Genomic DNA, 13,457 nt, shown 5'->3' with positions numbered 1-13,457 from the left:
TATAATCAGTTTTTGTGACTGTTTTACATTGTTCAGGTCTTGAACTTACAGCTTCTCATGTCAAATAGAAGGGCTTTTGGTCTAACTTTGTTGTGCCTGTTTAAAGGTGGACACTATGGTTACTGAGGACTGAATGACTCCAGCCTTCTCTAGCCCTTGATTAATCAGTAAGTGTTTAATGAGCCCTTCCAGTTCCTCCTTTTTAGAAGTTCTCAAGGTAAGAAATGATCTAGGCCTTCAAGGCCAGCCATTGATTACAAAATTAAGAATACTGCACATAACACCACTTGTATAGAGAGCTGAAAAGGTGAGGGATCTGGCACAGAGAACGTAGGTTGCAGCTATTCAGAGGATGGTGAAGAGGAACCATGATTTACCAAGCGCCTGCTGTTGAGTGCCTGCTGAGTTATCTTCCCATTCTCTTAATCCACAAATATTTAGTGAGTGCCTATGCTGACCATTTTATGTTATGTCATGTAACCTTCATTTTCATCCATTCCATAAATATTTGTTGAGGTCCTAATATGTGCCATGTTCTTCCTCTTTTATAGATAAGGAAACTAGAACTGAGAGAGTTTAAATAATTATCCCAATGCCTCCTAATGACTAAGTGGGAAGTCCAAATTCAAATTCAATTTGGGTAACAGTAAATTGCTTGACACTACAGTCCAAGCAAAGATGTCTGACTTTAAAATATCTAAATCTGTATAAGTGTAGAATTAGCATTAGAAAGTGATTATTTGAAAGATAAAGCAAATTACTACTTGGCCTTTCAATGTATAGCAATTATCTTACAAAATGTGATATAAGAAAGTGATTACAGGAAAGTTTAAATAATTAATCAGATCAATTTTTAATTGCAGGACTCCCAGGCATTTGGAATATTTTTATATAAAACTAATATTAGTGAGAATTGAACTAGTAAGAGAAAACTTCAGTTAGGCATAGTGATCAGTTCTAGATATATTCTCCAAAAGTTCAGTGGAAAAAAAGAACAAAATGTAATATATGCTGGGGTCCTTCATGAGTATCAAAAGACCTTGGTTTAAATCCTGGATAACAGTAGGGTCATCACCACCATAACCATCACCAACACCACCCACCGCCACCATCATCGTTATTATCATCATTATTCATATAATTTGTTGAGGGGATTTCAAATGCTCTAAGTAAGTAGTTTTCAACTGGGGATAATTTCCCACCCCTGAACCCCCAGATGACATTTGGGAATGTTTGGAGACATTTCTAGTTGTCACAGCTGGGGGGGGGGTGGTTGCTACTGGCAACAAGTGGGTAGACGCCAGGAATGCTGCAAAACATCCTAAAATACACAGAACAGCCACCACAACAATGAATTCTTTGGCCCAAAATGTAAATAGTATCAAGGCTGTAAAACTCAGCTCTAAGAGAATAAACATTTACTCAATCACATAGTTTGTAATGGAACAATGTGAGGGAGGAAAAATAGCTAGAGAAGGTGATATTTTGAGAGGCCATATGGGGGAAAATATTAAATTCTAGAATTAGGTGCTCTAGTTTCCATGAAGAAAGGCTGGTTGTTGGTCTAACATAGGAAGCACATCCCCCCAAAAAATATTTTTCTAATTTACATTTAAGACAAGCGTTACAAAGATATTAAGTCATATGTAGTTTTATAGTTTGTTAAAAATAACAAAATTGTGTTAAAAATAACAAAATTGTGTTAAAAACTGCAGAAGACATGGTCCTTCTAGACATCCAATTTCATTCTTTTAGTGTAAATGCCATAGATGTTTATTTCATAATAAAATACTATCTAAGTTTTGTTTACGTCACCACTCTTGAAAACAATATAAATCATTTATTGTGTTCAGAAGAGGACTAACAATCATGTATTTGTAGACTAAGAAGTGAGACATCTATTGCATCAAATTGTCTCTGGGATATACTACCACTTAATTTATTCCTTAGTATTATAATCAGGTATCTATGGCAACAGCTATATCTTGATACTCAATTGAACTATTACTTAGTCAGTGATATGGCCACAAGTGAAAAAGGAAAAATGGCTAACACAGCCTCTCATGACACAAACTGAAAACACAACCTACCTAATGAGGTTCTTTGATATAGTTGGGGTGCCTGGGACAAGTCAGTGCAGACAAAAGAGGTGCCAGGGTTGAAAGTGGTTCAAATGTAATCCTGACTACAGGTGCCAGAGGATGTGTAATCCATCAGGCAAACCACGGCATCCAGAGAGCATGACTTGTCAGTAGCACAGCCCAGTAAGACCATTACTGCAAAAGGTTTGAGAGTCTGTGAGGTACTGGGGGTGTCCTGATGAATTTGCAGGAGCACGGTTCTGGGGATTGAAAGAACAAGTGGGCATTTAGCACTTGGGAGCAGATTCACAAGTAGAAAGATTGTAGCTTCTCAGAGGAAGGTAGGCTGGAAAGAGTAAGAGATGGCCCTGGGGAAACAGGCACAGGAACCCAGGGCCAGGTTCATCATGGTAAGGACATTACTTATAATAGGAGCAGAAGATTAAACCTGGGCCAGCTCCAAGGTGACCCTGAGTGTAGACCTGAGCTCTTCTTATTCCTCCTGCCTGACGTCAAAAGTGGGCCTTGGGTGTGAGTAGCCCTAGCTGTGTGGAGAGATTTTGCAGCTGGAAATAGATGTTCCTCCTGATTTGACACTTCGGCATGCCAACACTTCTGCAGAAAACAGGGAGGTTTTTTGGCCTATTATGCTCAGTGGCTATCCTCAGATGTGCATAGATTTAAACAAGTAGGAGTTTGAATGGGTGCAAGGGCCGTCATCCAAAGGCTTCTAATGCCTTGTCTCCTATTGCCTTCACCTTCGTTCCTCTTGGAATTTGCAATTATACTAAAAAATGTACTTTTATATCCAGTTGATTTGGCATCATACACCTGCTGAAATGGATACCATATAAGATTTTACTAGATGACAATGAATTTCTTTATTTACAAATAAACGAAACATACCCTTAAAGGAAACAATTCAAACATACATTCACACACATGTACATTACTCCTATGCCGGCATACACATGTGAACAGGCACACGTGCTGGAAAGCAATTAGAAATAGGAGATTGCATTTCTCTATAAGAGGAGACTGCTTAAAGAAATTTAAAGCACAAAGAGAACAAGTTAGTGCATGCAGCAGCATCTACTGTTAGTGAGTCTGGGTTTGTAAGGCTTTAAGTTAGATGCCAAGTGCTAGTAGACAGGGCTAGAAAAATTATTTATGAAAATATTAACAGAAAATAGCTCTTGGACCAAGTGAAGATTATAAGTAGAGATGGACATCTCTTAGAAGATAATGGGAAGCCGAGCATGGTGGCTCACACCTGTAATCCCAACACTTTTGGAGGCCAAAGTGGGCAGATTACCAGAGGTCAGTAGTTCAAGACCAGCCTGGCTGACATGGCAAAACCCCGTCCATTAAAAATACAAAAAAAAAAATTAGCAGGGTGTGGTGGCATGTGCCTATAATCCCAGCTACTCGGCAGGCTGAGGCAAGAGAATTGCTTGAACCTGGGAAGCAGAGGCTGCAGTTAGGCAAGATCATGCCACTGCACTCCAGCCTAGAAGACCATGGAAGTTCTGAGCAGATGTTGAAACTAAGAGCAATTTTAGGTAAAGGACTTGAAGACTCAAAAACATCCTTACCTTACCCCTCTTATATAGCAATATATAACACTGCAGAGAAACATTTGAATAATTGATAAATGCCATTTTTGTGGCCTTTTGGGTTGTCTAGGATAATAATTTGTTGATATAATTAAATTTTCACATATAAGTGAGTTCTTCACAATAATTTGTTAGTTCAAAAAAATGGTTTGTTGGTATAACTAAATTGTTGTATATAGGTAAATTCTTCAGGTCAATGTGTTAATTTAAAAAAGTATTAATTCAAAAAGAAAGTTCCAGAAAAGAAAATGAGCTCTATCAGAAATAAGATTTCTAAATACTAGAAGTGTTTCCATATTGTTTATGATTTAGGTTTAGAAAAAAAGAAAAGCATACAAATAAGAAAATATTGGTAAATAATATGAGCATATTCAAAGTGAAAATTCATTGTCTTTTGCTGATGGTGCTCTTCCACTGAAGTTAACCTTTCCATTGAGGTTAGTTTGTTTTAATGTGTTTGGGTCAGGAGAGCAGAACTTCCATTTGATATTTGGCTTATCAAGCCTTTATATTGTAAGGAAAAAAAAAACAAGAAGAAACGTTCAAAACGTTCTCATTTTTGAGGTTTTTTTCTTTCTTACATAGAGTTTCCGTTCTTATGAAATTATTTCTATACTTACTCTAGGGCTAAAATGTTTTTTTCCGTGTTTCCAAATGACCAGAAGATGGCAGTGTTTCAGAGCCTTCCACATCCCTCCATTCTCAGAGAGCAAACACTCCGTTAGTTATTCCCAAACCCAAGCATCCCAATCTTATACCTTTCAATCACAAAAGGCTACCCCAAAATAACTGGATGAGCATAAAATTTAATGTTTATGATGTTCAGCCTATTCGAGCACCACACTTCCATGGCCCTGGCATCGCTGTCCCTAGAACTGTGAAGTGAATTTGAACCAGTTGGGCCGTCTTGGTTACCTGACAGGAAGCTACTAGAACCACTCAAACAGCTCACTGCTAAGGGACAAGCAATTTATCCTCGTATTCAACTATACTGTGGTGCCTGCTGTGACTCAGATCTTAGAAGAAAAGAAATGAACCAGGAGACTTGGGTTCGAAATGTTACTGCCATTTTTCGACCACGGACAAGTTAACTAGCCATTATATGTCAGAACACGCATCTATAATAAATGTCCTTCGTGGTCTCCAGGATCTTTTCGGGTCTTAAGGCCATAATCCACCATTCTTGCCAACATCAGTATCACTTCAGAGATCCCCTAACTGGTTGAAATTCACTCACATTGATGCAAGAGTAATTGAAGAGCTTCACTATGCAAAATATGTTACTCAGTATAAAAATTAGAGGATAGAATCAAAACCAGACTCCCAAACCAAGATATGGAGAGTTTTCAATGTAAAAGACATTACTCTTAGGAAAGTATCTCCATTATGACAATTCTGATAAAAATAGCTGTCAGGCTGCCAGGATGTTGGCCATGCGGTTTAGAGAAGAAGGGTAAGAAATCTGGGAAGTCCTAGAAACAGGGCTGGAGGAGTCACCCTAGCTGTAAGGTTGGTCTCCATGGAAGGAGGAAGAAGAGAAGGTTAGAAAGAGCCAGCCTGCAAAATCAGTTTCCTTCGCCCACTTTTGAATGGGCTTGTTTTTTTCTTGTAAATCTGTTTTAGTTCTTTGTAGATTCTGGATATCAGCCCTTTGTCAGATGGGTAGATTGCAAAAATTTTTTCCCATTCTGTTGGTTGCTGATTCACTCTAATGACTGTTTTTTCTGCTGTGCAGAAGCTGTGGAGTTTGATTAGGTCCCATTTGTCTATTTTGGCTTTTGTTGCCAATGCTTTTGGTGTTTTGGTCATGAAGTCCTTGCCTATGCCTATGTCCTGAATGGTTTTGCCTAGATTATCTTCTAGGGTTTTTATGGTGTTAGGTCTTATGTTTAAGTCTTTAATCCATCTGGAGTCAATTTTAGTGTAAGGTGTCAGGAAGGAGTCCAGTTTCTGCTTTCTGCACATGGCTAGCTAGTTTTCCCAACACCATTTATTAAACAGGGACTCCTTTCCCCATTGCTTGTTTTTGTCAGGTTTGTCAAAGATCAGATGGTTGTAGATGTGTTGTGTTGCCTCCAAGGCCTCTGTTCTGTTCCATTGGTCTATATCTCTGTTTTGGTACCAGTACCATGCTGTTTTGATTGCTGTAGCCTTGTAGTATAGTTTGAAGTCCGGTAGTGTGATGCTTCCTGCTTTGTTCTTTTTGCTTAGAATTGACTTGGCTGTGGGCTCTCTTTTGGTTTCATATGAAGTTTAAGGTGGTTTTTTCCAGTTCTGTGAAGAAGGTCATTGGTAGCTTGATGGGGATAGCATTGAATCTGTAAATTACTTTGGGCAGTATGGCCATTTTCACAATATTGATTCTTCCTAACCATGAACATGGAATGTTTCTCCATCTGTTTGTGTCCTCTCTTATTTCGTTGAGCAGTGGTTTGTAGTTCTCCTTGAAGAGATCCTTTACGTTCCTTGTTAGTTGTATTACTAGGTATTTTATTCTCTTTGTAGCAATTGTGAATGGCAGTTCATTCTTGATTTGGCTCTCTTTAAGTCTGTTATTGGTGTATAGGAGTGCTTGTGATTTTTGCACATTGATTTTGTATCCTGAGACTTTGCTGAAGTTGCTTATCAGTTTCAGGAGATTTGGGGCTGAGATGATGGGGTCTTCTAGATATACAATCATGTCGTCTGCAAATAGGGACAATTTGACTTCCTCCTTTCCTATTTGAATACCCTTTATTTCTTTTTCTTGCCTGATTGCTCTGGCTAGAACTTCCAATACTATATCGAATAGGAGTGGTGAGAGACACTGGGGTCTGTCGGGGGGAAATAAGGGAGGGACAGCAGGGGATGGGGAGTTGGGGAGAGATAGGATGGGGAGAAATGCCAAATATAGGTGATGGGGAGGAAGGCAGCAAATCACACCGCCATGTGTGTACCTATGCAACAATCTTGCATGTTCTTCACATGTACCCCAAAACCTAAAATGCAATTAAAAAAATCAGTTTCCTTTAAAGAACATCACAGAAGCCCCACACCATGTTCTCTGTTCCCATCTCATTGGCCATTGTATCTGCAAGGAATGCTGGGAAATGTAATTTTTAAGCTAGACACTTGGCTGCCTCTAAGGTATTCTTGTTAACAAGAATAAAAGGGAGAAAGATGGTGTGTAGTCAACCAGCAGCCTCTGCCACACTGATTTTGGGAAGGAGTCCAAGCCTGTGGGTCTGACAGAGATGGCTTTAGGACCCAACAAGCATTAATATTACTCAAAGTCAAATGGGTATTGGCCATGGAGTTCTGGGTCATGGATTTCAAAGCATGATCCAACCCAGGGTGCAAAACAAAGGGGATAGCTGGTAGGAACTCAGCAAGTCGAGTGCGGACAAATGGACTGGGTTTGGGGTTACCAAAGGTAAATAGCTTTAAAGCCATGAAAAGAGATTGTATTCAGCAACTACTCACAGCAGGGGAAAGAGCTGAGCTCTACCCCAATTTGTGCAGAGGTGATTTGGGCATTTTAAAGAGAGAATGAGGGAGGGTGGAGAGCAGGGCTCATAGAGTCAAAAAAGTGAAGTGAAAAATCACAAAGAATTGATCCATTTCAATGCCATTAGACCAGCTGTGTTTGTGAGCCAGCAGTAATTGAAGTTAGGATTCTTACCTCCCAGAGACAGGGGGACAGACGCTCAAAACTTCCAGATGATTACATTTCAATGGAATGGCTCTCAGGTCCTTGAGAGAGACATTTGTGAGTTGTAAGAAATACATCTTTACAATTATAATCTCCTTTTAATAAACACTCTCAGAAAGGGAAGTCAGAGGCCTATGTCAGGTGTTGACGAAAGCAAACAGTAAATTTTCCTAGCAGCCTTCAGATTTCTCAGGCAGGCTTTTTAATGGAGGATGGAGAGGCTAAGGTCATCCCAGGGACACGGACTTGTGCTGCTGGGAGCCAGGCTAGAGGGTGGTCAAGTCTGTTAGTGGAGGGGTTATGTGTGGAGAGTTCCGAAGTTCTCAGGGGCTGCAGGGATATATTTAAATTAGAAAAACGAGGCAAAGGCACAGCTTGAGAGAGAAAGTATGATTTAAAGGATGACTACATCAGGACCGATGGGGAGGATTAAAAGGGTAGACAAAGGTCAATTCTAGATTCCAACTCCTCGAGAGGATGGGATACCTAACCTTTGCCTGCCTTCCTCAGGGTGGGCTTGTTAGGTGGATGAAGCTAATCCTGCAGATTCCAACCTCCATGACTGTGACTAAGTAGGACTAAGACTAATAAAAATTATTCTAAGCAGATTTTCTTTAATCAAACACATACCAGCTGAACAGATGTGTTCAATGTTATTGATACTCAGAGTGAGACAGTACCCAGCACCAAAATTAAACAAGATTAAACAGACTCAACTCCTCACAAACCCTTACTCTGGCCCTTCCCCTCCTCCCTTCTACCTACATCCTTGCATCTCTATATCACCTAGGCCTCCAGACTGCCTTCCAGCCTCTGGGACATGATGATCATCATCCAAAGGCCACTCAACAACAGCTGCCCTTCTGTCCCAAATGAGCACTGTCACTAGTTGTTTTCAGAACCCAAATATTGGGCTCTTCCTATTCTCTTCCCCTTATATTAGCAGTAGGGCCTGTTTGCAAAAAAAAGTGAGCCCAAATGGGAAAGCAGGTTCCACTATGGTGAGCTCTTGCAGAGGATCGAAAAGGACTTTTTTCTCAGTTCTTTCTCATTGTTCTTAGTGCACAGTCCATGAGATGGAAGCCATGAAGACGATATGCCAGAGTTTCCGGGAGCATTTAGAGGAAATGGAACAGCACCTTATGGGACAGCAGGCCCTCTTTTCTAGAGACATGTCAGAGGAGGAAAGGTAATTGCCTAAGGGAGCTATAAAAGTAAGTACCAGCCCACACACCTGGAACAAGGAAGATAATTAGGGCAGGACAGATGAGCACCCTGGAGCAGAGCTAATGAGAAACTGGCCAGCTTTTCCTTTGCTTTCATGGTCTTCTTCTTGCTTTCTCAGTGGGAGTCTGTGAGCGCCATTTGCTAGATAGCAACGCTTACTCTTTAAGGCAAGAGCTATTTGAGAAGGTCAAAAGACAGGCAGTCAAGGGCATTACCAGCAGGATGTCTTTAATCCATAAGATGGGGCTCCTGCAAATGCAAATGTGCAGAGTTTGGAGAGTTTCAAAAATCTGCATTATTGTCACATAGATTAAAAACATGTCCCAAAAGTAGATTAGTCATTCATTGCCTGGAGCTGGAGATGGAAATCGGGTTTAACTGTAAAGGGAGGGGCATGAGGGTTCTTAGTGGGGAAATAGAAGTGTTTTAAAACTGGATAGTGGCAATGATTACACAATTTGGTAACTGTATTAAAAATTATTAAATTGTGCTCTTAAAACGAGAACTATATTATCCTGCAGTAGAATTATTTTTTAAAGAAAGAAGACAATCTTAGTAATGTCTGCAACTGACAGAAATAAGGAAGATGACATTCTTTTTTAAGCAATTGCAAAGTAAGAACCTATATTATGAGGAGACAATGGAAGATTGCACCTGTGAAGGATTGTTAAATTTGGTTGTTTTCTATTATTTACTTCCAGGGAGGAGGCAGAGCAACTGCAAACTTTACGTGAGGCCATGAGGCAGCAGGTGGCAGAGTTGGAATTTCAGTTAGGAGACCGGGCTCAGCAAATCAGAGAAGGAATTTTACTGGTATGGGTGATGGGGTGTGGAGTTTGACTGTATCCAGCCTACCACAGGAGGGGTGCATTAAATGAGAAAGCTGATTGTGCAATCATTTCAGAATCTAGGTTTACATGCCAACACCTTCATTTTAAGTATACAGAGAAGTACTTTGGTTTGCTCAAGGGTACACAGCCAGCTGATGGCGATTCTGCATTAGAATTCAGTTCACCTGCCATGCCCATCTTCCCCCTGCCCTGTACTTCATAGAGAAGTCTTATTAGTCCATTTTCCAAATGAGAATAAGAATCATAGGCACAGTGAAGTTCGTCTTTGGAGCCAATACAAGCGAAGTCACTATCAGAATCTGCTGCTGGCTTAAAGAGCCCATTTTAGAAAACTGACCACCTCAGAATGCCTTGCTCACCAATTTGAGTAAGCTGTTTGATGCCAATGTGATAGGCTGTTTACTCTTTTTTTCCTCTTCTTTTTCTTTTAGCAGCTGGAACTTCTCACAGCAGAACAACCTGAACACTGTTCAAATCTGCATCAATATAACTGGATAGAAGAAAGGAATGGCCAGACTTCATGTTCTAAAATCCACCCAGGCATGGCCCCAGGAACTGTCTCTCCTCCCGATGATGGCCAGCAGGCTCCCTGTTCAGGTGGGACCCAGTTGGCTGCCTTTACTCCACCCACCGTGGAGAACAGCACCAGGATGTCTCCATCACCAGCTTGGGCAAAGTTAGGTCCAACCCCTTTGTCAAATTGTCCCATTGGAGAAAAGGATACGGATGTCTTCCTCTAGATCAGAGCAGCTTTGATGACCTTCATACAAAATGTAAAGGCCCAGAACAGATGTAGGAAGGAAATTTCACCTTTTCCCAAGGAGAAGCATCTGCCAACCCATTGCCAGCTATATTTTTCATATTCTACCCTATGATTAAACCCAAGAAGAGTTTAGAATACCTTAACACACATTCCATATAGAATAACTGAGCACCTAGAATGTGCCTGGCACAGAGTATGCAACAGTGACTAAATAGTATATGATCTCAGCCCTGCTGGAACTTACAGTGTAGTGGGAGAGATAGAATTGCAAACAGAAAGTATCTGAGACAGGTCTCAGTCAATGTAGAAGTTTATTTTGCCAAGGTTATGGATACACACCCAGGAGAAAGGTCTGTGCCTCTCTCCAAAGATGATTTTTGAGGACTTCAACATTTAAAGGAAAAAGGGCAGCTAATGGAAAAAGCAGAAGACATTTTTTTTTTTTTGAGACGGAGTCTCACTCTGTTGCCCAGGCTGGAGTGTAGTGGCACAATCTCAGCTCTCTGCAACTTTCATCTCCCAGGTTCAAACAATTCTCCTGCCTCAGCCTCCAGAGTAGCTGAGACAACAGGCATATGCCACCACGTCCGGCTAATTTTTGTATTTTTAGTAGAGATGGGGTTTTACTATATTGGCCAGGTTGGTCTCAAACTCCTGACCTGGTGATCTGCCCACCTTGGCCTTTCAAAGTGCTAGGATTACAGGTATGAGCTACCACACCTGGCCTGCAGAAGACATTTTTAAAAGATGTGGGTACAAAAAAGGCAGTCGCATTCTTTTGAGTCTGATCAGCTTTTTGCATGTGAGAGGGCTTAGAGGAACAGTCACTTATGCATTCATCTAGCTCACTGAATCTGCACGTCTACATAAGATAAAATACACACAGGGCAGAGGAAGCAATCAGATATGAATTTGTCTCAGAAGAGCAGAAAGATGACTTTGAGTTCTGTTCTTTGTCCCGTACCTATGAAGAGAAGTTATCAATGTACTTTATCAGGATTAAATTCAACAGATCTGTTTTAGGGTAAAGATCGTAGGGCCTATAAGGAATTTCCCAGTGGGCAAATTGTGAGGGAGGTATGTAGCTTTTTAAAAAAATCTTTGTAGCTATCATTTAGAAATAAAATGGGAGGCAGGTTGCCTGATGCAGCTTCCAGCTCGACTTTTCCCTTCGACTTCATAATTTTGGAGTCCTGAGGTTTGTTTTCCTTTCACAGAATTTAAACATGTACATACATTTATTAGTAAAAACTCTGAAGGAAATAATAAGCTTTTATGAAAGAGAACACAGCCGGGAGTCCAACTTAGATTAATGTTCAGACAGCCTGGGTGAAGAAGTGACAACAGAAGAGGGAAGGAGAATCCAGGCCTCAGAGGTACCAGACTGTCCAAAAACCTCCAGTCAGGTAGCCAGTGGGAATACTGATGAAGCACCTACTGTGTGCAGGCCACTATTCTAGTGCTGGAGACAGCCGTGAATAAGATAGGTGGACTTTCTACTGAGAAAGAGTTAGATGAAGAGTAAGACTAAAAAAAAACAAAAAACAAGCAAGTAATTACAATCCTGACAAGAGCCTTGGAAGACAGTGTGATAATATTGCAAAGGGAGATGTGGCGTGAAACTGTACTGCATTCATTAGTCAGGGTGCTTATGCAAGGCCTTGCTAAAGGGAAAGCTATTTGGGTAAGACTTGAATGGTGAGGAAGTGGAAGCCATGAGCAATTCTGCAAAAGAACATTCAAAGCAGCAGGAATGGAAAGTTTTCAGGCCTCCAGATGTAGGGATAGACAGTGCTGCTGAGTGCGTTGGGGCATGGGGATGTACCAGAGTCACAAGATACTTATATTTTTCTTTTGAAAAACGGAAAGTATTTGGGGATAGTTTATAACTGTGTAGTTGATATGATTGAAGAACTAATGTTTCCTCTTCGAATGTTTCAGGGAGCATTCTCTCTCCCTGAAACCAAGTGTTTATATTTTTTAAGTGATTTGTTTCTACTTTGGATCATTTATATTCTTCTATGGACATGGATAGGCATTTGTCAAATGCATTGCTTTGTTAGCAACACCTATGAATAAAATAAATAATTTACTTATATTTTGTGTTGCACACCGTGCTGAAAACTGTTGAACCTTAACTTCACATTGCTTCGAGGAACACATTGACATTGCATTGGAAGGGGAGATTTCCTGCCTAGGGCAGTAGCAGGACTCTGATTCCTGCCCAGCCTCACTCCTTCCCTGTCTGTTCCGCAGAGACCCAAATGCTACCAACCTCTTTGCTTCTTCTTCTGCCCCCAATTGAGGCTCCAGGTCCAGATAGTGCAAGGGGTAGACTAAGCTATTTGTTCAGCACTTGGTCACTATATGTGTAGACTTTTGTATTTTGATTCAGAAAACAATTCCCTACACTCCATTTAATCTGAATAAATGTAGAGCCATACATTTGCTTTATCTGAAAACTCTATTAAAACAGAGATGTTTCTTACAACTTCAGTTTCTTTTCCTGTACATGGTGGTCTGCTTCTGCAAAGCTGTAGATTGCAAGAAAACTTTATGTGGCCTTCTGCAAAACACTCAAGTCATGTAGAACTGTAGCAGAAACTTCTAATTCTATTCTATTCACCTTTTTAGCTTTCACAACATCTGATAATAACAGTACCTAGCTGGTATGGTTTGGCTGTGTCCTCATGTTGTTCTCATGATAGTGAGTGAGTTCTCACAAAATCTGATGGTTTTATTAGGGGCTTTTCCACCTTTTGACACTTTTCCTTGCTGCCACCATGTGAAGAAGGACATGTTTGCTTCTCCTTCCACTGGGACTGTAAGTTTCCCGAGGCCTCCCTAGCTATCCTGAACTGTGAGTCAATTAAACCTCTTTCCTTTATAAATTACCCGGTCTTGGCTATGTTTTTATTAGCAGCCTGAGAATGGACTAATACGCTAGCCCATTATCACTTTTCTATAAATGCTTATTAAAATAAATTTCCAAAAACTGCTTTCATGTCTATGAAACAATGTTAGGGGATCTCCTTTATGATAAAAGTGAAATATCTAAACATATATCTATGTAAAGCTATCATCTACTATATAGCATTCCCTTTATAAAGACACATAATAGAAATTTCTTTTGAATCACTACCAAGAAAGGTTAGATTGTTCCAGAGCAGCTGATTTATTTATTCTGAAAATTGATTGTGTTCCTCTCCCATTTTCTTTGTCTGTTTA

The 13,457-nt window shown here is 40.3% G+C and overlaps 1 protein-coding gene across 6 annotated transcripts in view; it reads left to right on the top strand.

The window, feature by feature from the left end:
- The window catches only part of ITPRID1 (ITPR interacting domain containing 1), a 126,043-nt gene extending 112,930 nt beyond the window's left edge, over positions 1-13,113 (top strand). For 5 of the 6 annotated variants that reach the window (XM_021674949.2, XM_012475146.2, XM_012475144.2 and 2 more), the window contains 3 exons: positions 8,450-8,577; positions 9,317-9,428; positions 9,898-13,113. In XM_021674949.2, the coding sequence (XP_021530624.2) occupies positions 8,450-8,577; positions 9,317-9,428; positions 9,898-10,206 (549 nt within the window). In that variant the 3' untranslated portion in view covers positions 10,207-13,113. The remainder of the gene's footprint in view (positions 1-8,449; positions 8,578-9,316; positions 9,429-9,897) is intronic. The other variant, XM_012475143.2, reaches the window with a different exon arrangement.
- Positions 13,114-13,457: the final 344 nt, after the last annotated feature.

Source organism: Aotus nancymaae, unplaced genomic scaffold (genome assembly GCF_030222135.1).
Source record: "Aotus nancymaae isolate 86718 unplaced genomic scaffold, 86718_ANA_hifiasm-v0.15.2.pri h1tg000025l, whole genome shotgun sequence".
Taxonomy (NCBI): domain Eukaryota; kingdom Metazoa; phylum Chordata; class Mammalia; order Primates; family Aotidae; genus Aotus; species Aotus nancymaae.
This window is presented reverse-complemented; position numbering and strand designations above follow the sequence as displayed.